At 41.6% G+C, this 24,695-nt stretch overlaps 1 protein-coding gene across 3 annotated transcripts in view; it reads right to left on the bottom strand.

Moving 5' to 3' along the window:
• MPRIP (myosin phosphatase Rho interacting protein) overlaps nt 1–24,695 on the bottom strand; it is a gene marked incomplete in the record, with an annotated part of 237,778 nt that overhangs the window by 15,225 nt on the left and 197,858 nt on the right. For 2 of the 3 annotated variants that reach the window (XM_073636315.1, XM_073636316.1), the window contains 2 exon segments: nt 1,772–1,889; nt 6,881–7,028. In XM_073636315.1, coding sequence (XP_073492416.1) covers nt 1,772–1,889; nt 6,881–7,028 — 266 coding nt within the window. 3 annotated transcript variants of the gene reach the window in all.

Below are 24,695 nucleotides of genomic sequence, written 5' to 3'. Positions count from 1 at the left end.
AACGTATGAGTGCTGCCAGCATTGCTGCAGAGGTTGAAGGGGTGGGGGGTCAGCCTGTCAGTGCTCAGACCATACGCCACACACTGCATCAAATTGGTCTGCATGGCTGTCATCCCAGAAGGAAGCCTCTTCTAAAGATGATGCACAAGAAAGCCCGCAAACAGTTTGCTGAAGACAAGCAGACTAAGGACATGGATTACTGGAACCATGTCCTTTGGTCTGATGAGACCAAGATAAACTTATTTGGTTCAGATTGTGTCAAGCGTGTGTGGCGGCAACCAGGTGAGGAGTACAAAGACAAGTGTGTCTTACCTACAGTCAAGCATGGTGATGGGAGTGTCATGGTCTGGGGCTGCATGAGTGCTGCCGGGACTGGGGAGCTACAGTTCATTGAGGAAACCATGAATTCTAACATGTACTGTGACATACTGAAGCAGAGCATGATCCCCCCCCCTTCGGAGACTGGGCTGCAGGGCAGTATTCCAACATGATAACGACCCCAAACACACCTCCAAGACGACCACTGCCTTGCTAATGAAGCGGAGGGTAAAGGTGATGGACTGGCCAAGCATGTCTCCAGACCTAAACCCTATTGAGCATCTGTGGGGCATCCTCAAATGGAAGGTGAAGGAGCGCAAAGTCTCTAACATCCACCAGCTCTGTGATGTCGTCATGGAGGAGTGGAAGAGGACTCCAGTGGCAACCTGTGAAACTCTGGTCAACTCCATGCCCAAGAGGGTTAAGGCAGTGCTGGAAAATAATGGTGGCCACACAAAATATTGACACTTTGGGCCCAATTTGGACATTTTCACTTAGGGGTGTACTCACTTTTGTTGCCAGCGGTTTAGACATCAATGGCTGTGTGTGGAGTTATTTTGAGGGGACAGCAAATTTACACCGTTCTACGAGCTGTACACTCACTACTTTTCATGTGACAATACTGAAGACATGACACTTTGCTACAATGTAAAGATATAATAAAATAATTACAAAAATGTGAGGGGTGTACTCATTTTTGTGAGATACTGTAAAACCAATCTGGATAAGAAATATAGCAAAAGTTCATTTAAAAAATTTTTAAAAAAAATCAAAATAAAATATGGAAATGAAAACACTACAGAACAGGGTAAGAGCTACCTAGCTAGAACGGGGATATGGAAACGGTGTATGAACAATACCACAATATACTCAATAAAAACATGGATCAACCTTCTGAAGTAAAAAAATCAAAGCAGGGAGAAGAGAAAATAACCTACCGTATTTAAAAAAATCATTAAACAGTTAAGATCAAACTCACCATTTAGACCTAGTGGGACTAAAGGTAAAAAACTCATTTTGATTCTTGTTGGCTCAAGGTTCTAATCTTATGGCTTCCTCGCCAATTTTTCTTATAATCATGGTCAGGAAGTTAGGACATAATATGGAAAAGAAAGCTTTAGGACAAGCCACATGTCTGTAGCTGAAGGCACTGACTTGGCAACCTGCCAGCATTCTAATCTGCAATGTAAACACAAAGCAGGTGCACAGGAAGAGGTGGAAAGCAGAATGCTGAGAACCCCCTTGAACAACTTCAGTACTTCTTTTGGGATGAATTGCTCCACAGTGTCTGCAGCTGCAGAGGCCAGTTGGGGCTTGTTTTAAGCTAATTTACAGTGTTAAGAAAATATAAATATCTGAATATCCACAGCCTGGCTACAGTTCCTCTTTTAAGCTCTAAAGAACAAGTTTCAATGGTTTTAGAGGTGAGGTACTTTATTTTCACGAGACTTACAGGTACTGCCTCCGCAGAGAATCCACATCCGCATTGAGGCTACTGATTTGGGAGCGCTGAGATTTCTCCAGCTCTCTAAAAAGCTCCTCACGGTGGGCGTTCTTCATTGCTTCAATGGCTGTAGAAAAAAAAATTTAAAAAGTCAATGTATTAGAAAAGAAAGTACAATAAACCAAAATACTTTTCTTCTGAGCACTATACGTTTTAGATAAAAGAGCCACTGATTAGGAGATAAGCCACTGCAATCAGTATACTACAGATTGGCATATACACTTAAATTGGCAGATTAACGATAACTGTACTTTGTACCGGACTTGGGAAAGTTGTATTTACCTTGGATACGTACAAGGGCGCTGCTGCTTTTGGCTAAAATTCCAGATACACCTATTTCTCCTGAATTTAATAGGACACACCACTAAAATATTCTGCATTATTACATATCCTGTACTCTTAACCACTTGCTTACTGGGCACTTACACCCTCCTCCTGCCCAGACCAATTTTCAGCTTTCAGCGCTGTCACACTTTGAATGACAATTGCGCGGTCATGCTACACTATACCCAAATTGATAGGCACTGATAAGGCGGAACTGGTGGGCACTGAGAGGTGGCACTGAAAGGCATTGATAGGTGGCACTGAAGGGCACTAATAGGCGGCACTGATAGCTGGCAGTGATGGGCACTGGTAAGTGACACTGATAGGCAGCACTGCTAGGTGGCATTGTTGAGGCACTGATTGGCACCACTGGTGGGCATTGATAGATGACACTCCTGGGCATTAATAGTTGGCACTGATATAGACTGGTATGCACTGTGTGGGCACTGGCAGGCAGTACTGGTTGGCACAGATGAGACGGCTGTTCCTCTTCCTCTTCGGGACCGATGTCTCTTACACAGAAGCCGGTGATTGGCTTTTTTTTTCTCCTCACACTGTCAGCGTGAGGAGAAAAAAAAAAAAAAAAAAACGATTACGGATCTTCTGTTTACATCACAGGATCAGCTGTCATTGGCTGACAGCTGTTCACGTGGTAAGGGGCTGGGATTCGCCCCTTACTCCGATCACCTGAGTCACATTGACTCGGTCATCACAGCGTGCACCACGCGCGCCCTGCAGGGGGCGCACAGGGAGTGTGCAAAGGGGAGGACGTCTATTGATGGCTTCCCGGCAATGTAGGTCTGCGCTGTAGCTGTCATTCGGATATTGCTTTGATGGGAACAGGTTAAGGATGCACTCCAGTCACAATTGAAAATTAGAGTGTATGTAAACCCTGACACTGACCTTTTCTTTTTACATATACCACTGAAAGTGTTTGGTTATATCTAATCAAGAAATGAAAAAAAATAACTGTTGATTCTACCTGACATCTAGTGTTGTCCTGTGCATCTGTAGTGTTATCTTTGACCAGGTTATATACAATATGTGAACTACAGAACACTTCCCCTATGTGTTATGCAAAAGAGGGGATGCTCTGTGGTCCTGTTCTTGGATAACAATACTGCACCTCCATAGATACAGTACAGTGAAAAAAAAAAACCTACAGAAGAAAATGAATACAGCCACCGCATCTATGCATAGTTAAAGCGTTTGTTACCCCAACATTTCATATTCCTGATATGTGGCTGCTGTAGAGTGTTTGACAAAGTATTCATACCCTTTGAAATTTTCCACATTATGTCATGTTACAACCAAAAACGTAAATGTATTTTATTGGGATTTTATGTGATAGACCAACACAAAGTGGCACGTAATTGTGAAGTGGAAGGAAAATGATAAATGGTTTTCATTTTTTTTTACAAATAAATATCTGAAAAGTGTGGTGTGCATTTGTATTCAGCCCCCTTTACTCTGATACCCCTAACTAAAGTCTAGTGGAACCAATCGCCTTCAGAAGTCACAAATTCGTAAATAGAGTCCACCTGTGTGTGATTGAATCTCAGTATAAATACAGCTGTTCTGTGAAGCCCTCAGAGGTTTGTTAGAGAACCTTAGTGAACAAACAGCATCATGAAGGCCAAAGAACACACCAGACAGGTCAGGGATAAAGTTGTGGAGAAAGGTAAAGCAGTGTTAGGTTATAAAAAAAAAATCCCAAGCTTTGAACATCTCACGGAGCACTGTTCAATCCATCATCTGAAAATGGAAAGAGTATGGTACAACTGCAAACCTACCAAGACATGGCCGTCCAAATAAAATGAAAGGCTGGGCAAGGAAAGCATTTATTTAGAGAAGCAGCCAAAAGGCCCATGGTAACTCTGGAGGACCTGCAGAGATCCACAGCTCAGGTGTGAGAATCTGTCCACAGGACAACTATTAGTCGTGCACTCCACAAATCTGGCCTTTATGGAAGAGTGACAAGAAGAAAGCCATTGTGAAAGAAACCATTAGAAGTCCTGTTTGGAGTTTGCAAACATGTGGAAGAAGGTGCTCTGGTCAGACGAGACCAAAATTTAACTTTTGGCCTAAACGCAACACACTCTGTGTGGCCGAAAACGAACACTGCACATCACCCTGAACACACCATCCCCACTGTGAAAGATGGTGGTGGCAGCATCATGTAGGGATGCTTTTCTTCAGCAGGGACAGGGAAGCTGGTCAGAGATGATGGGAAGACGGATGGAGCCAAATACAGGGCAATCTTAGAAGAAAACCTATTAGAGTCTGCAAGACTTGAGACTGGGGTGGAGGTTTACCTTCCAGCAGGACAACAACCTTAAAACATACAGCCAGAGCTATGATGGAATTGTTTAGATCAAAGCATATTCATGTGATAGAATGGCCTATTCAAAGTCCAGACCTAAATTCAATTGAGAATCTGTGGCAGGACTTGAAAATTGCTGTTCACAGACGCTCTCCATCCAATCTGACAGAGCTTGAACTAGTTTGCAAAGAAGAATGGGCAAAAATATCACTCTCTAGATGTGCAAAGCTGGTAGAGACATCCCCAAAAAGACTTGCAGCTGTAATTGCAGGGAAAGGTGGTTCTACAAAGTATTGACTCAGGTGGACTGAATACAAATGTGCGCCACACTTTTCACATATTTATTTGTAAAAAATGTGGAAACCATTTATCATTTCCCTTCCATTTCACAATTATGTGCCACTTTGTGTTGGTCTATTACATAAAATCCCAATAAAATACCTTTACGTTTTTGGTTGTAACATGACAAAATGCGGCAAATTCAGGGGGTATGAATACTTTTTCAAGGCACTGTACAGTGAGGGAAAAAAATATTTGATCCCCTGCTGATTTCGAACGTTTGCCCACTGATAAAGAAATGATCAGTCTAAGTTTAATGGTAGGTTTATTTTAACAGTGAGAGACAAAACGACAAAATAAATCCAGAAAAAATTATTTAAAAAAGTTATAAATTGATTTGCATTTTAATGAGTGAAATAAGTATTTGATCCCCTATCAATCAGCAATATTTCTCGCTCCCAGGTGTCATCTATACAGGTAACAAGCTGAGATTAGGATCACTCTTAAAGGCAGTTCTCCTAATCTCAGCTTGTTACCTGTATAAAAAGACACCTGTCCACAGAAGCAATCAATAAGATTCCAATCTCTCCACCATGGCCAAGATCAAAGAGCTGGCCAAGGATGTCAGGGACAAGATTGTAGACCTGCCGAAGGCTGGAATGGGCTACAAGACCATCGCCAAGCAGCTTGGTGAGAGGGTGACAAAAGTTGGTGTAATTTTTTGGAAATGGAAGAAACACAAAAAAACTGTCAATCTCCCTTGGTCTGGGGCTCCATGCAAGATCTCACCTTGTGGAGTTTCAAAGATCATGAAAACGGTTAGGAACCAACCCAGAACCACATGGGAGAATCTTGTCAATGAAGTGTTGTGGTCAGATGAAACCAAAATCGAGCTCTTTGGCATCAACTTAACTTGTCGTGTTTGGGGGAGGAGGAATGCTGCCTATGACCCAAAGGAAACCATCCCCACCGTCAAACATGGAGGTGGAAACATTTTGCTTTGGGGGTGTTTTTCTGCCAAGGGGATAGGACAACTTCACCGCATCAAAGGAATGATGGACAGGGCCATGTACTGCCAAATCTTGGGTGAGAATCTCCCTCAGCCAGGGCATTGAAAATGGAGTGGCCCAAGAACAAGTACATTAAGGTTATGGAGTGGCCTAGCCAGTCTCCAGGCCTTAATCCCATAGAAAATATGTATAGGAAGCTGAAGGTTGGAGTTACCAAAAGTCAGTCTTGAAACCTTAATGACTTGGAGAGGATCTGCAAAGAGAAGTGGGACAAAATCCCTCATGAGATGTGTGCAAACCTGGTGGTCAACTACAAGAAATGTCTGACCTCTGTGATTGCCAAAAAGGGTTTTGCCACCAAGTACTAAGTAAATTTTTTTGCTGTTATTCTGTCTCTCACTGTTGAAATAAACCTACAATTAGACTGATCATTTCTTTGTCAGTCAACAAACGTCCAAAATCAGCAGGGGATCAAATACTTTTTTCCCCTCACAGGATGTGACAGGTTTATTGCACTCCCAGGGACTCCGGCTGTAAGAGGAGAGCAGCACACACAGCAGCAATGCCCACCCCTCCCCTCTGCTGCCCATTCACAGAAGCCTTTGTATATTATGAATGAGTTCACATAATACAAAGGCTTCTGTGAATGGTCAGAAGGCAGGGAGGGGAAGGCAAAGCTGTTCCAGCGACTCTCCTCTTGAAGAAACCAAGACCACAGTAAGCAGTTTCAGAGCTCCGCAAGTTATCCTCCTGGAGCACAATAAACCTGTCAGATGTGAATAATAGAGAGAAGTCTAGGAGGAGGCAGACACCTTGTTAGACTTAACTCATGGTATGCCTGCAGTTTTTACAAAGTAGCTAGTAATTCCTGGAATTCAGCTTTAAGGGGAACAATAACTTTCAAGGCTAAAAATCTGAAGCCACCATAGGCTGACTTTTCATACTTTCTTTGTGAAAGGCAGGACCTAAGACTGTCACTGGGGCTGTATTCAATGAACTTTACATTTTACCTTTGCCAAGTCTGAGCTCTAGCTGACCAAGAGAAATAAAAAATAAAAGAAATAGAAAGCTTCAAGCACAGCTTCCATAGCTGCAACATTACTGCATCCAGTATCCACGTACCCGAGATGGTGGCTGCAGTCTCTTCTTCCAACAAACGGTCCTTCTCTTCTCGCAGCTTCTCCAGTTCTCGATGGTGTTGTCTCTGGAGGTCCTCAATCTTCTTTTGGTGGGTCTCCTCCATGGCGGCAAAGCCTCTTTCACATGTGGCCTGCAGATGAAGTACCTTTTATAAAAAAATGCTACAGAGCAGCGGAGAGAAACTACCAGTCCTAGACAGAGGAAGTATGATAGAAGAGGAGATGGACAGAAGGAGAACTTCATGAGGAAGCCACAAAGAAACCTATCTGGCAACATGTGCCTGGGTAAATAAAGGTTTATTGACAATTGTTTGTGAAAAGCCTTGTTTACCCAAAAATGATATTGCAGCATTGGGTGGACTGAATAACCTCTTTTGTCAGGGAAAAAACGAGTAAGATATCCTGCCTCTTAACTGCAGAATTATGAGACAAAAGGGTGACCCCCTCTGCAATAGGCCAAGTATTGTGATGGAGTTTGGAAGTACAGAGATCTAAACCCTGAAGACCCTCAAGAGAAAAAGGTGTGCAGGACATTAAAGAACGTCAGTCCAAAGAAAAGCTTCCCTGAAGTTCTTCAGTCATTTAAATACCTAAATCTAAAATGTGGCCTACAGTACATATTTTTTAAACTAAAGGAAGCTCCCAATATGCAAATTAGCATGGTTGGTTTTCCATGGAATGGGAACTTTCTGCTGTATCTATGCATTTCTTTGGTAATGACCTCATGTCTGTGGGATGCTTACTAACATCAGTAGCTTGGGCTTTTTTGAAGGAATAGGGATCACGCAGGTCAAGGAACCTTGTCATTGTTGAGGAAGAATCTGCAGCGTGCCTGCCCTGCTCTACAAGCTTCAAAACTAACAGCCAATGTGATCACTCATATTTAAAGAGGTATGTGGCTTCACATTGCAAAGGCCTCTAGTCTACGGACAACGTAAAGTGGTTGTGAACCTCAGACATGAAATATAAACAAAGCATATCCTTCTATAGTGTGTACTAGTCTCAATCCAGAGCACTAAATGTAATTTCTGTCTGTTGCTTCATTCCTCTGCTATCAGCATGAATCACTTCTGACAAGTTTTCCTGACCCCAACAGAAAAAAAAGGTGACAAGGATAGGATCTCATGCTGATTGACAGCCTCAGCTCTGCTCCCTTCCCTTCAATCAGCTCTCAGAACTGTCCTCTCTAAGCTTTGCAGAGTGTAACTTTAGCTCTACGTCCCTATTTTCTGACAGCTCAGACAAGCTTTGTAAAAAAAATATAGACTTTGAGCCCTCGTTCACGCCGAACACGGGTTTGAAATCGTGCAAGTTCAGATTTCAAACCCGCATTTCAGTGCGAGTTCGGGGGTGATTTCAAAGACATCTGTGCGGGTTCATGTACAGATGTTTACTGAAAATCGCCAAAAGTAGTGCAGCACCGCAAAGTCGGCATCGCACCGATTGGAAGACTGGTGCAACTTGGAAGGAGGATTTTTTTTCCCATCTCTGTGTATCACCTGAGGCCAGTCACTTCACTTAGTATATGGATGGATTTACAACCACTTTAAGAACTGATGTTCAAAGTTCTAAATGCCAAGATAAACTCTATTAAGTTATCAGGAGAATGACTTCAATCTGCAAGTGGATTACATTAAAGCTACATAGCATTTCCCTCCAATTAGCAGAAGAAAAAAACTCTTTGTAGTATAAAATGAGTAATGGCGACAAACTGGGCCATGGTGATTCTTATTGGTTCAGTACAGAGGAGCAGAGCCCAACATTATCTCATCCTTTTCCTTTTCCTGATAATCACTAAAAGATATGAGACTAGGGTTTTTCCTGCTTGTGATTTTTATTTATTTTTTGATAATTACCTTGCACACTTAGTTTATAATCTCTGTATCATCTTGACGTGGAAGTCCGTAGGAAATGCTCTGACCCGGTCATTACCTCTTAACCAACATGGTGGCAGGCACAGAGAAGTAAAAGCTCTCGTTGAATGGCTTGTACAAAAACTCAAAAGTGTACATGTGTGGGCAAAAAATAAATAAGTACATTTCTGCAATATGTACACTTCCCTGTATATCCCTCTAAAAAGTAAAGAAAAATACCTGTTGATCTGTCAGAAATCCAGGCAGCTCCTAACCGATGTAAGCGACAGCACTAACAATGCTGTACTGAAATTACAAGCAGCACCAATAATTAGTCCTGTCCAGTTATCTCCTGCTGGACTACAAAACATCTTTTCTTCTCAAGTCCATAATAATGACTGTCAAGTGATTAGTTTGAGCTAGAGGCCGCGCTGGACCAGTAGAAAGGTTTGTGATAGATATTAGGTGGTCCTGCAGGTGAATGATGGTGTTAACCATTTGCCGACCGCCCTATAGCAGTTTCACTGCTATAGGGCGGCCCCTCTGGGCAGGATCACATATATATCTGCACCCCTGGGTATCTGGGCACGAGTGTGCTCCGCCAGCAGCCCGCCCCCGCTGTGGTCCTACACAGTGGGTCCTGTGGACCTGATGTCCGGTGATCGATCAGGACACAGGCAGAACGGCGATCTGCTTATGTAAACAAGGCAGATCGCCGTTCTATCAGTTAGGGTAATTTCACACTGGGGCAGTTCCGGCATTAGCGGTAAAGTGCCGCCTGTTTTAGCGGCGCTTTTAACCCCTGCTAGAGGCCGAGGAAAGGGTTAAAAGTGTCCGTGTTGCGTGTTGCTCATTCATTTCAGTGGGTAGGGCGTTTTGGGAGCCACCCCAAAGATGCTGCTTGCAGGACTTTTTTTCTTGTTCTGCAAGTGCACCACACCAGTGTGAAAGCACTCGGGCTTTCACACTGGTGAGGCATGAGAGGCACTTTTCAGGTGCTAATTTTAGTGCTAAAACGCCTAAAACACGCCCCCAGTGTGAAAGGGGTTTAAGGAAGGCATGGATTCTGCATTTCTGCAAAGCAGGGACATTGATCTATGCCTTCCCCTAGTAAAAGCACTTCTCACACTACAGTAAAAACACTGGCTAGGCATACAGTTAACCCTTTGATCACCCCTGATGTTAATCCCTTCCCAGCCAGTGTCATTAGTACAGGGACAGTGCATATTTTTAGCACTGATCACTGGTCCCGCCAAAAAAAAAAAAGTGTCAGTGTCCGATTTGTCCGGCGCAATATCGCAGTTCCCCCTATAAGTTGCTGATCACCGCCATTACTAGCAAGAAAAATAAATAAAAATTCCATAAATCTATCCCATAGTTTGTAAATGCTATAACTTTTGCGCAAACCAATCAATATATGCTTATTTGGATTTTTTTTACCAAAAATATGTAGCAGAATACATTTTAGTTAAATTGATGAAGACATTTGATTTTGTATTACATTTTTTTATTGGATATATGTTATATAGCAGAAAGTAAAACATATTTTTTTTCCCTCCTAATCATTGGTTGTTTTTTCTTTATAGTGCAAAAAATAAAAAAAATATAGAGGTGATCAAATATCACCAAAAATAAGCTCCATTAGTGGGGAAAAAAGGAAATACATTTTATTTGGGTAAAGTGTCGCACGACCGCGTACTAACGATCGGGGCTAGTTTTTGAGGCAGGTAAGGGTCAAAAGTCAAGGCCAAAGGTTTTGACGAGTATATTTTGGACAGGATTTTTTTTTTTTTTTTAAAAGATTTTTTAAATTAGTATCAGTGTCAGTTAGCGTCAGTGATTAAGGCAGGATGAAAAAAAAAGAAAAAAAAAAAAGCAAAATTGTTTCTGGGCTGTAATACAGGCTGTAATTCGGATAAAATTCGGGTATGTGGCATCTCCGATTGTCTGGAGCAGGAGAATCTTTTTTTTTTAATCTATTTATTTTTTTGGTGGTAGGCTATGGTCGTAACTAGGATTACACCGATACCAGAATTGGTGCCGATACTAAGCGCACGAGTATCGGTACTCGTGCAAATGCTTCGATACCTGAAACCCATACTTTCAGGCTCGGTTCTTTCAGCTGACAGCGGGATTCCCCCACTGACAGCTGAAATGTAAAAAAAAAACCCAAAACAGACAATTATTGGTTGTTAAGGAGCGGGGCTGCCGCGTCTTTGACCGATGACTCATTCAGCTGTCAGTGGGGTTTCCCTGTTGACAGCTGAAGTATAAATGGAAGTCAGGGCAATTGAAGCTGTCAAAAAAAAAAGCAGCTCAGCCGAAAGATAAAAAGAAATATGGTTTCTTTTTGTATCTGACAGTTTTTCTTCATCAACAGATCAAAGGGATGAACTTCCATCTGCAGATGAAGTCCGTTTAAAGCAAACTGTCAATTTTTTAAAATTAAATGTTCCTCTGTTTAACCCCCGATTAAAGGAGTTGTAAACCCTTGTGTTTTTTCACCTTAATGCATCTTAATGCAAACTTCAGGCAGCGACCCCCAGCCCCCCCTACTTTACTTACCCGAGTCCCGTATTTCCCTCGGCGGAGACGCGCTGTCCCTCTCTGCACGGGGTCCTGGCTCTTGATTGTATAGATTGATAGCAGTGCAGCCATTGGCTCCCGCTGCCGTCAATCAAATCCAATGACGTGGACGCTGTGGGGGGGGGGGGGGGGGGGCAAATGCTGGACTTGGGAGCGCGCCCGCAAGGTAACCCCCCGGGAGAGCGCTTCTCCTAGGGGGTTATTTGATACGGGGGAGGAGCCACAAGAGCTGCCGAGGGACCCCAGAAGACCCTTAATTTACTCTAATCCGCCTTAACACCTTATTCTCCGCCATTTAATTATTTTCCTGATTTTTTTTTTTTCCACTTATATTTTTATAAAATATTAATAATTAAAACTTTTTATTTTGTTTGCTTTGTTCTGTAATATTTTTACACCTTTAACTTACACGTTTCACATTAAAAAAAGCACAAAGTAAAAAAATTGTGCTTAGGCATCAACATTTGTTTTACACTTAGACGCAAAGCGGCGTTCCAACCAAAAGTGGAGCTTCTACTTATCTGATGCCCCCCCTCCGGTGACACATTTGGCACCTTTCAGGGGGGAGGGGGGAGCGGGTACCTGTTTTTGAAAGGTACCCTGTCCCCACTTCTGTCGGACCTCACCACGGCGAGGCATGTCAGAAGGTCAAGTTCAGCTCCCTTCTCCCCGTTGCCAGGCCAGTAGGAGCGCATGCACAGTAGGGACCCGGCTGTGAAGGCGCAAGCCTTCACAGCCCGGGTTCCCTTACCGGCAACTGCGGTGGCAGCACCCGAAAGCCGGTGGAATCATCGGCTGCGGTGCCAACATCGCTGGATTCCAGTACAGGTAGGTGTCCTTATATTTAAAGACAGCAGCTACAGTACGTGTAGCTGCTGAGTTATTTTTGGAGAGGTGGTAACAAGGCTTTGAAGGAATAACACATGGTGAAATGTACATATATTGGAGAAATTAACTGAATGATTTTTTTTTTGTGATTTCGCAATAACTTCCAGTCACAAAAAGAAAATTGCTCGCCTCGTTATCATGTGACCCATTCCAAAAGAAGCATTAAAAAAAAAAACAAAAAACAAAAACAAAAAAAAAAACAAAACAACACTAAACAAAAGATAATTGTCATTGAATTACATCTTAGAACACAAGGAAGGCTTCAATACTGAAACCCACGTATTTATTATGTTTTTCTTATATACTATAAAACAAAGAATGGAGTGCCCATCAAGAAAGTTCTTACTGAATACTTGCGAAGTTTCAAGCCCGATGTGATAAACTTCTGATGCTTACCAGGATTATCTAGTCCTGCTCAGCTCAAGTATCCACAAAAGCATCTGCTTTCCTAAACCTGACTCTAGCTATGCCATCCAGCGAGAACCATCTCTTATTTATGATGAAACAATTAGGATTCTGTTTTTTTTTTTTACTCCTTTTTTTGCTCGGAACTGAACATTCTGGCAAGTGCATCCCCACATCTTCCCAGACAGTCTGAGTCACCGCGGCCTGGGTCGTAAAGTGCATTAGGGACGTCACTATTATTTTTCCGCAGAATAAACCCAAGATTTCAAAAGATAACAAACAGCTGATGAGGTCTGGGGAGACGGAAAACAAACTAAGTCTTGGCTCTGGGACGCAGCTCGTGGAGCTGGTAATGGTTTAATGGAAATGGAAATTAACTATTTGTCTTCCAAAAAATTTAAAAAGCATGGCCGACCAATACCTCCTAATATGCTATCACTAAAAGGGGGTTAAAGACATGTCTGTTTCGTCCTTGATTTTTAAAAAGAGAGAAATTGTTCAGCCAATTCCGATTTTTTAAACAAATTAGATGGGCAGAAATGGAGAAACACAGGGCAGGAGGTCCAATATTTCAGTGGGTAGCTTCTAAATATTGTTTATATTTAAAATAGGCACATCAAATTCTGAATGTACAGGAAGAAAATTGAAGAAAAAAAAATAGTCACGCACCACCAAATTAAACCACATTTTACGCCTGTGCATGTGCAGTTAAAGGGTTGTGAAAATGCATTCAGGATCAGTCCCGTTATAGTTAGTTGGCATAGAACTGCATGGAGAAAAGGCAGAAACATGAAGGGTACCCCTGACAATATTGGCAACAGAACTTGTCTTTGGCGTTTTAGACGAGAAAGTTCATAAGCAAAAAAAAACTGAACAGGACTTGAATGTTTTGCAAATAAAGTCCTGATCTCAAGCAGAGGTTCTATGGAAGACTCAAGGTGGATTTGATTTAAATCAACTCTATTTAAATCATAATTTCTAAAGAGCAACTGTCATCTCTGTCCCGCAGCGGCCCCTCCTCTGACACGCTGTTGACTCACCGACAGTCCCATTTACTTTAATGAGACGACTGGTGATGCGGCAGTGACACAACAAGGTGAGGGACCTGGCAGCAGGTGAGTGGATGCCCGCTAACAGGCGCTGCCATGATGGATCTGAAATGACAGGTGCTCTTTAAATGTGAAGACTTATTCTTGCTGGTAGTTAGAATCTTTAATATTTGCAAACAAAATGAAGGTTTCCTATTTAGAATAATAAGCTGTCAGGTTAGAGCCCTTGCACACTGGGGTGGTTTGCAGGCGCTATTGCGCTAATAATAGCGCCTGCAAACCGACCTGAAAGTGCCGCTGCTGTGTATCCAGTGTGAAAGCCCCGAGGGCTTTCACACTGGAGCGGTGCGCTGGCAGGACGGTAAAAAAAGTCCTGCCAGCAGCATCTTCGGAGCGGTGAAGGAGCGGAGTGTATACCGCTCCTTTACCGCTCCTGCCCATTGAAATCAATGGGACGGCGCGGCTATACCGCCGGCAAAGCGCCTCTGCAGAGGTGCTTTGCGGTGGTATTTAACCCTTTCTCGGCCGCTAGCGGGGGGTAAAACCGCCCCGCTAGCGGCCGAATACCAACGGTAAAACGCTGCTAATAATAGCGGCGTTTTACCGCCGACCCCGCCCCAGTGTGCAAGGGCTCTTAGTAAAACAGCGATATCAGAACCGATTCAATCATACAGTTTGTAGTGTACATAGATTTGCAAAACACTGGGATAAAGGAATATTTCTGAACTTTGTTTTAGCTCATGGTTACTGTGAAATTGTGTAAATGCATCAATGCAGTGCATGTTATATCAGCTTGGATTCATTGAATGAGTTCTACATTCTACATAACTAAGCTCCATTTCATGCTGAATAAACTAATATATTAATGTATCCTAAATAGTAAAACTATCTTCAGGCAGCTTTACATTTTACATTTTATAAAAATCAAAAAGAAAAAAAAAACAAAAAACAAAATCAGATTTGAATAAAAAAAAAAAAAATCAGATCTGTTTGATTTTTTTTTAAATAATTGATTTATATCCACCCTGCTCTGCCTGCATAGTTCTGGTACTAATACTTAGTAGAGATATTGGACCAGTAACCATTGACACCAATGATCTTTTTAGCGGTCTTTAAGAGGGGCCTTTCCACCAACGCAAGGTGGCCCCTCGCCACCGACCACCAATGTAAGGTGGTATAACCTTGTCCCTGATCATCATGACTGTGCTTGCCTGCTGCACTCCATCATTGCAACTCTTGGGGTGAAGTTCCAATTTACTGAAAATCAAGAAGCATTGTGCGACTCCAACACCTTCCATACATGGCTCAAAGTTTGGTCATGGGTGGCCCTGTCAGCAGCACCCAGCCTGACAAACTTTACCTTAAAAAAAAAAAAAAAAAAATCAAAGGAGCCAGGCAGAAAATTGTCAGCCAAATAGTGACTGCATCCAATCAGCTGCAGTCACTGTTTGGTCATTTAAAGAGCCACAGCTTCTGGGTGTCAGAATACACTGGGGTTGATTTACTAAAACTGGAGTGCGCAAAATCTGGTGCAGCTCTGCACAGAAACCAATCAGCTTTCAGTTTTTTTTTATTATTATTTTGTCAAAGCTTAACTGTTTCCCGACACTGGTATAGCTGAAAGATGGCTACGGCACAGCTCTCTATGGACATCCTCCCATGTGTCTGCCTCCCTCGCACCCCCTGGGGCATGCATCATGCACGCTCTGTGACCGCTGTGTCCTTTGGACACAGCTGATCACAGGAAAGGGTCCAATTACACCCTTTATCATGTGATCAGCTGTGTCCAATCACAGCTGGTCACATGTAAAACAGACTTGCTGGTTATCGGCATTCCTTTCCTCACACGCTGTCTCTGTGTGAGGAAAGGAGAGCTGATAACAGGAAAGTCTGACAGGGCAGTGAGTTCATTGTTTACACTGCTCATCGGTGCACAGCAGTGCCGCCTCATCAGCCCCCATTATTGAAGAAGAAAAATTACTTATTTGCAAAATTTTATAACAAAAACTAAGAAAAAATGTTTTTTTCACATTTTTCAATCTTTTTTAGTTTTTTTAGCAAAAAATAAAAACCCCGGTAGTGATTAAATACCGCCAAAAAAAGCTCTTTTTGCATGCAAAAATGATAAAAATTTCATATGGGTACAGTGCATGACCGCACAATTGTCATTGAAAGTGCGAAAGCGCTGAAATCTGAAAATTGGCCTGGGTGAAAGTGGCCAGTGTTGATCTGGTTAATTGAACTAGCTGAAGTTAGAAGCCGATTGGCTAAGATGCCCAGCTGCACCAGATTTTGCACTCTCCAGTTTAGTAAATCAACCCGAGTAGCCGACAGGCCAGCCAACCACACTGTTCAACATGTATGGCTAGCCTTATAGAATTTACATCAATATTCGTAAAACGGGAAGGCATTGCACTCCCCTATATACAGGTGACCACTAGAAACAATTGAAAATCTAGATGTAAAATACAAAGACCAAACCTTGAAACAGTAAACAAGGAAAAGTGTGAAAAATCTTGTCAACAATATTGAAGTTTTTGGGTAATTATGACAGTAAAGACTTGTGTATATCCAGTGAGCATACAAGACTACCAAACTTTCAAGACATGGCCCCCTATACATTTGACTTGACGCAACAGTCATTAGAATGGGGTTGAAAGAATGTGTCCGGAGTGTGATTGGACCGATTGCAGCCTTTGTCATTCTTGATAAGTTAGCAAGAGGCCGGGCCCTCTATTGTGTATGAAGCAGTGGAGATATATACTCTCATCACTCCTTCCAGCCATCTGATATGAGGTTCATTAACGCTTTACAACACAGGAAGGGTCTACATTCTCCCTCCTACTGAAATATACACTGAATTTTCCTTCTACGTGAGAAATGAAACATCTACGCCTCTCCTAAAACTATGCAATATATTATTCAATCATTTTAACAAAAAAATATTGGTACAACTGACCAAGAGCCATGCAGACTATTAAGGCCACTAATGAGTTGATTATTTGACATGACAAGGAGATAAATTGATAGAAAGGGTCAGGGAAAAGATGGCTGGTGACACATGATGCAAAAGTAAAATTACTTTCCTACTTCCTACAAAAAAAACCCCAAAAAAACATTTAGGGCCGGTTCGCAATGGTGTGATGCCAAACATGGAATGCGATTAGCACTGCATTGCTGTGCAGATCACATGCGATGTTAATGCGATGCGAATTCAGATATATATATATATATATATATATATATATATATATATTGAGCAAAGACCCTAGGGAATAGAATGGCAGTTGTTGCAATTTTTTGCGTCACATGGTATTTGCACAGAAACTTTTCAAATGCAATTTTTTGGGGAAAAAAAATAAAAATTTCATGAATTAAAAAAACAAAACAAAACAAAAAAAAAACACATTTACCCCATTTTTTTATAATGTCAAAGATGATGTTACGCCGAGTAAATAGATACCAAACATGTCATGCTTTAAAATTGCGCACTTGGGGAACGGCGTCAAACTACAGTACTTAAAAATCTCCATAGGCGATAGTTTAAACATTTTTACAGGTTTCCAGTTTAGAGTTACAGAGGTCTAGCGCTAGAATTATTGCAGCGATATCTCACGTGTGATTTGAATGAAGTTTACATATGCGGGCGTGACCTACATATGCGTTTGCTCCTGCGTGGGGGATGGGGGCCGTTTTAAAAAAATGTCAGTGTTTACATCTGGCAGAGCTGGAAGTGACGTCATGACCGAGGTTCATACGAGATGGCCGGGGACCCTGATGGGCTGTCCCCTCCCGCTGCCTGTAAAAGCAATCAAGCCGCTATGATGGCTTTTATAATGTAAGGAATCGCCAGGTGAAAAAAAAAATCTGGATGAGGCCTGTAGCTGCTGGCATCATCCAGATACCTTCACTCAAAGTAAATTACATCATATGACGTCTACCTGGGGAAATGGTTGATAATGCAATCTTATATTAAGCTTGCTGAACAGCACCAAGGAACGAACAGATATTCCCACTGAATCTGATTTTTTTTTTTTTTTTTTTTTAACTGTGAGCGATTAATCATTTACTTTATCTGCCTCATGACTAATAATGAATGGACCAAAATGGTTCAATCCTCCTGCATTTATACATGAACTTTAGCAGCCAAGATGACTTCATATACTAGGGTCGTCGGTTTGAATCCCAACCATGGCACTACCTACACTGAGTTTGCATGTTCTCCTTGTGCCTGCGTGGGTTTCCTCCGGGTACTCCGGTTTTCTCCCACAATCTAAAGACATGCTGGTAGGTTAATTGGCTCCTGTCTAAATTGGCCTTAATATGTGTATGTATGAATGTTAATTAGGGACCTTAAAATAGGTTGTAAGCTCTACGAGGGCAGGGACAGATGTGAATGTACAATATATATGTAAAGCACCGACTGCATAAACTGACTATAGAAGTGTAAACAAGGAATGGGAGGAGGGGGGAATGGAGGGGGAGCAAGCCATCACCTAATGATGGTCAGGTAAATACATGACCAGTTGGATCATTCACCTGATGGGTGTTTGTTGCCTTTGTTGACTATATAAGTACCTGTAATTAATAAATATACATATGTATCGTTTTCATGAGGAGGCTGTAGAATTGTTTTAAATTGCACAGTGGTTCATAAACTTCCGCCTCCAGCTGGCCCTCTCAACTACCCCTGAGCTGCTGCTCCTAAATATTCACGATGATGTCCAAAGGCCTAGATACACCAAACTACTTATATCTTTCTTATTATACTATGCTAGAGGAGAGATCATACTAAGATGGAATTCCCGATCCCCTCCGTAGGTTCTTGGGAAAAAAAATCTATTAACTCTGCTCTTCCTATGTACAAACTGACATATATAAACAGGAACTGCCCTAATACGAGAGAGTTTGGCAACCCTGGACCGACCGTATAGATGGGGTAAGTTCCCCTGCAACATCTCTTCTGGACAGGCTGGGAGCCGAGATCTCACATGTTAATCCCAACTTTTCTCTCCCATGGGGTACCCGTTTTTGTGTGTTATGATTGCACTCTATTGATCTGTTGAATATAACTCTCAACCGCTGTAAGACAAGTTCCATGTACCTCTAGCTATTTCCATGTTGTACTTCATAAACCGTTCCATGCCTAGATTTCAATAAAGGAACATTCTGTTCAAGTTAAATTGCACAGTGGTTGTGATAATGATTCATTGAGATGTAAATCGTAATTATGCAAGATTAAAAACCACGCACATCTTTCCTACACAATAGAATTTTTAACTCGTTATTACTGGGAAAAAAGGTGTATATTCTGACAGACATTTACGGAACTACTAACGTCGAATACTACAGCTTGCCGGCTTCAAAAGAAAAGTGAAAATTTACTTTTTCTTCAAGTTTACCTGTCACCGATACAAAAGGTAGCCAACAGTTTGTTGATTTACTAGGAATCGTATATTTTGTCTACTAAAGTACAACACAGGGGCGCTCAAACAGAAGATTTGTTAAGTGATTTGGTAACCGGTTACAGGCCACAATGAACAGTGGGCTTTTACCACCCTCTAAACTTCAAAATGTAAACAAGCCTTTACTGTCCTGAGCCCCTGATAAGGTTGCTTTCACACTGATGCACTGCAGCTGCGCCTGTCCCAGATGAAGTGCATTCGGTATCACTACACCTCGGACAAGACCCGGAGCAAGAGAGGCAGCATTGGCTAATTTGACTCCTGCTCCCTCTTCAGCTGCTTGCTTTCTCTAGCGCTGGCTCCACCCACAAAACTGATGCCCTGGGATGGCGAGTTGTCAATCCGCGATCTAAGCTTGCCGACCCGCGGGCCACTGGTTGGGTACCCCTTGGTCTAACATGATGGGTTTAAAAAAAAAAGCCCTTTCTGAGCAAACTCTGTCACTTTGTTTGCAGGTCTTATCCCGTTTCATATTCTATTTTACATGCAATTTAGGAGGCAGATCTGTGATTTGTATGCAATTTGCTTGCTAAATCAGTTGCAGAGAACGCTCTATGGAGAGCTATTGAACAAAAGAAAAGAAAACAACCGTATCTGCACATTTAAAAAGTGCTTCTTGGCATTGTAAGTTCCAAACTGAATTTCATTACTACATAAGTGTTAGCAGTTGTGGTACAAGAAAGAAAAGAGGACAGTCGTTATTTGGCTGCATGATCAAAGCAAAACAACTGTCACTCCGGTTGCAAAATAGAGCCAAGATTAATGATAACCTATCTGTATGCAAAAGTCACATGCGAACTACAGATCTGAAACACAATTGCGTTTATAAAATTTTCCTAATTTGCCTCTATGTTTATATATTAGGGCATGTATTAAGCTTTTTGTCCAAAAAAAAAGGATAAATATATATATATATATATATATATATATATATATATATATATATATATATATATATATATATATATATATATATATATATAAATATTGCCTAGAAATGTACTCAAGCATTCAGATATCCTATCAATAAAATATGTGGGGGTTCTACTTGAATACTTGGTACTGCTTATAAATAAAATATATATCAGCTTAAAGACGGTCACAAAGTCGCATGTAAAATTTAACAGAAAGTAGACTTATAAAGGATTAAGATAGTATTGTACTTGGACAGGACCTTCAAATTTTCAAAGTCAGCCTGGTATTTCGCTTTTATTGAAGACGTGTTTTCTTCAGGATGTTTCTGCTCAAGCTCTTCCCGCATGAGATTCAGTTTGGCTTCCAGTTCTATAATGCGCCCTCGAAGAATTGTCATGGAGTCTATGTGGCTTGGCTCGCCATCAACTCCAGTACTGAGCACAGTAGAGTCTCCAGCCGATTGTGTATATGGGTGTTCTTTCTGATAACTGTCCAGCGTATCTTGCAGCTGGTGGATACTACGTGTATATTGTTCCTCCATAGCTCTTATTTCATTCTGGTGGATAACTTGAAGCTCTTGAATCTGATCTTGAAACTGCTTCTCTACATTTCTTAACTGTTCTCTGTGAAACCGCTCTACTTTTTCCAACTCCTGTTCAGAAGAATGTAATTTAGCCGCTATCTCAGCATGCTCTAATTTCAGGAGTCTCTCCCTTTCTGCCCACCGTTCCACAAGGTTCTGGATCTCCTTCTTGTAATTATTGTCAAGCTGCGACAGGGTATCTCTGAATTTATCTTCAGCTTCCACTATCAACCTCTCTGTGTCCTTGACTTGAGCAGTTACAGTGTCAGACATGGTCCTTTCTCTTTCCAAGACATCAGACAGCTCGCTTTCTTTTTTCTGTAGTATCTCTTGGTACTGTTGATGAACTTTGGCCAAGGCTTCCGAATGAATCTGACATAGAGCCTCCCTGCTCCTTGTGGCCTCCCTTTCATATTCAAGACGTGTTTTACAGGCAATATAACACAACTGAGCCTGCACAACAGCATCCTGTACAAGAATCGGTGGCAAGTTACAAGACTTAACACAGCTAGAGAGTTGCTGGGTAGTTTGCATGAGGTCTTTTACAGTTACTTCAAAATCAGCCTGTGCCATAGACATTAGGGCAGAAGAAATTCTCCTCAGTTGTTCTGCATTTTCCTTTAAACAGCGAGAAAGATATTCTTGAAAAGCTAGGTCTGAGTTTTTGAAACTGCTTGGTTCAGGGACAACACTGAGTTCAGCCTTGGCTTCTTGAAGACCAGGTTCATTTGCCCTAATGCACTCACAGTATGCCTTTGTCTTTTGAATGGCCAAGTTAAGCTCTGCTTTTAGTACTGTATTATCTGCCAGTGTTTGAAACAATTCTGAATGGGAACTTAATGAGGGCTCCTCAGGAGCCAGTTGCTGTGTATTTCCCACAATAACTCTTCCAAGCTCATATACCCTATCCCAAAAATCTCTCTCTAGCCTCACTTTTTTAGCAAACATTTCAACCAGAACAATGTCGGTAGTCATTTCAGCACTGTGCACAGAATCATGCACAGACTGGTCTGACATATTTTTAAAGGATTCTGCCATTCTGCATATTAAGTTTTCTTGGAAACAAATTCTTTCTAAAACCCTTTGAACAAGATCTTCACAAGGGGCTTCTGAGGGGAAATCGCTATTATCACAGGCAAAATCTGAACAGCCAGCTTCTGAAGATCGACTCCTAAAACTTTGTTCTAAAGACCGAATTGTGTTTGACAAAGATGTCCGAAGACTGCAAAGCATGGAAGAGTTTAACTGCAGAGCATCTACATTATGTAGTTCTTTAAGCATATTCTGACATGCCTCCAAGCAGCAAAAACATTCTTTTTTAGCAGTTTCGAGGTTGTACCTATTATGCTTCTCCCTCTCTAGATCTTCTATCTGCATAGCCATAGAATTAACCTGAGTAATGCTAGACTTAAGTTGTTCTTTAAGACTGGCCTCAGCCTTTGCCCATTGATTGTGAAGTCCCAGTAAAGTTTCCTGATGACTACTTTTCTCATTTTCCAGTTGAAGAGTAACATCTTTCAGTTTTTCCTCTGTTATGTAAAGTTTGGCCTCCAGAGAGCGGATGAAGGACATAAAGCTTTCTATATCACTAGCCACCAAAGGCTGGTACTGCGAAGAAACCTCAGGAGTGCTTTCTTCAGAAACAGACTGTTCCTGGCTCGTGTCAGAGGATGTGCTACTTGTCCAAGTCTTCTCAGAAGAGTCCACATGAGCGTACTTCTGGCACTGGATGCTGGAGAATCGTATTCTTTGTCTTTTGGCTCCTATGTCCTGTTCTTTTCCAAAACACACATTTTGGTCCACTTGGAATAAATTTGACTGTAGGCCCTCTTGCTCAACTTCCATTACACTGTCTCTTCTAGCCAAATCACCAAATACATCTCCACCTTCAGCCTGAAGGCTCTGCTCCAACTCGGCAATACGTCGCTTTGCAGATTCCAACTGGATGTAAACATTCTCTATTTCTTTTGCTTGAGGCTCAGAATTCAAATTGTACAGGGTTTTCAAACTTTCTTCCTTAGCTTTTAGTTTTGTTTCAGTTTCTTCCAAGCTGCTCCCCAAAGCTGCCATTTTAATAAGTGCCTCATTAATATCTTGGTCTTTCTTTTCTAAGATCTTATGCTGTGCCTCACAGACATTGTACAATTCCTCATCCTTTATCCTGAGACACTCTTGGACCTTTAAAAGCTCTGTTCTTGACTCTTCCAGTAAATTTCTCAGCTGACTGCATTCTGTCTCTTGTAGCATAAGTCTGGCTTCTAAGCTTGAAATATCAGAAAAAACTGACTGATGTGTCATTTCTTCACAAGTTGACTTAAGCTGATCCCGTTCCCTCTCTAGCTCTTTCATGTGTTCTTCAAGCTTGTGAATAGTATTCTCTCTTTCTGCCAATTGTTCTTCAAGGTGGTGAACTAAAATGCTGGTCTCTGTATTGGCATTCAGCTTCTCTTTCTGTAAAACCTCCATCAGCTGTTCCTTCTCCTGCAATACATTCTCATATTCTTCGAGTCGATCTTCTGTCTCTTTTAGACTGAGTATCAACTGCTGTTTTTCTTTATCATAACTACCAAGCACTTCCTCATAATTCAACTGAAGCCGCTCTTCAATAAGTATACGAGTTTGTTCACTGGTTTCCAGCTGAGCCTGCAGACCCACAAGTTTGTCTTGCAGCCTTTGGGACTCTTTTTGGTAGTCCTTCTGCAAGGCTTGTTCCATTTCAAGCTCCCGTAGTTTCTGACTTTTCTCCAAAAGTGAAGATTCAACTTCTTTCAACTTTTGCTGGCTGGCTTTAAGCTGGAAACCAAGTGCAACCTCACTGTTCTTCCACTCTTCAAGCATTTCTTCGATCTTCTCCTTCTCCAGTTTCAAATCTCCTTTCAGTTTAGCCAAAGCTTGCTCTTTAATGGATAGCTCAGCTGAAGCGCTGTTGAGTCGGGCTTGCAAGCTCAATATTTCAGCCTCATGATGCCTTATGGTGTCTCTTGCTTCGCCATAGCTATGCTTAAGATTTTGTAGCTGATGACTGAGCACCTCCTGACGTTTATATTGTGCCTCCAATTCGCTCTGAAGGTCCTCGTTGACTTTATGGAGCCTCTGCCAAGCTTCTGAAGAGGGATCTGCCAACTCATTCTTAAAGAAATTGATTAAACACTAACATTAGTAACACTCTCATCTGACAAAGCTGAGTGTCACACCTCTGGACAAGCTGGACCATAAAACAAAACTTCTTGTCTCTTATTGCTATTACCTAATTTGTTAGATCGATGTATAAAATTTGGAGGCTGGTTCAAATCATCTGGAGATTGTTTTGTAGGAAAACAAAACAAAGGATAGGGTAAAAAAAATAAATAAAAAACAGGAGAAACTACAGGAAGGGGGTGAAAAATCAGTCTAAAAATCTAAGAATAACCAGTGACAAAGTGCAAAGGGAGATGGCAGCAGAGCAGAGACGTCATTGTTCAATATTGTTTTCCAAAACAAAACAATTTTTTTTTGCAAAATCAAACACCGGGATGAGGCTAAAAGGAAGTGAAGGTCCTCCTAGAGAGCATGCAAGGAGGGGAAAACACAAAATAGTTTTGATTTAACTTCTGTTAGAAGAAGAATTTCTACTGTATGCAAAAAGATTAGTTAATCACATACAAACAGCAAATAAGGATAAAGCACAATATAAATTAATGCAGCAAAATAGGAGAATAAAAGAAAAACACAAAAGTAATAAAACATAATACAGAGCTTTGGACGTGCAATAATACACAGCTTTGGACGTGCAATAAAGTCACAACAAGCATGCAGACATAAAGGAATTAATCGGAAGAGACGGACCAGAGCAGAGCCAGAAGCTGAAGAATTTAGCCTGAACTGCTGAAACCTTTTTTAAACGCTGGTAGGAAAAGCCCACAGATGTGACACTCAGTGAAATATTAGATGTACACCATGCTAAAAATGACACCATGCAACATAAGCCACCAAGATGTGTTAGTGAGAAGACCCTTCACCCTAATTATAAGCGCTCAGTGAAGAGAGATATAATTTTTTTGTTCTTGTTTAGGTT

Source organism: Aquarana catesbeiana, linkage group LG06, assembly GCF_042186555.1.
Source record: "Aquarana catesbeiana isolate 2022-GZ linkage group LG06, ASM4218655v1, whole genome shotgun sequence".
NCBI classification, from domain to species: domain Eukaryota; kingdom Metazoa; phylum Chordata; class Amphibia; order Anura; family Ranidae; genus Aquarana; species Aquarana catesbeiana.
Note: the sequence above shows the minus strand (reverse complement) of the source record. Positions and strands in the feature narration are given on the sequence as shown.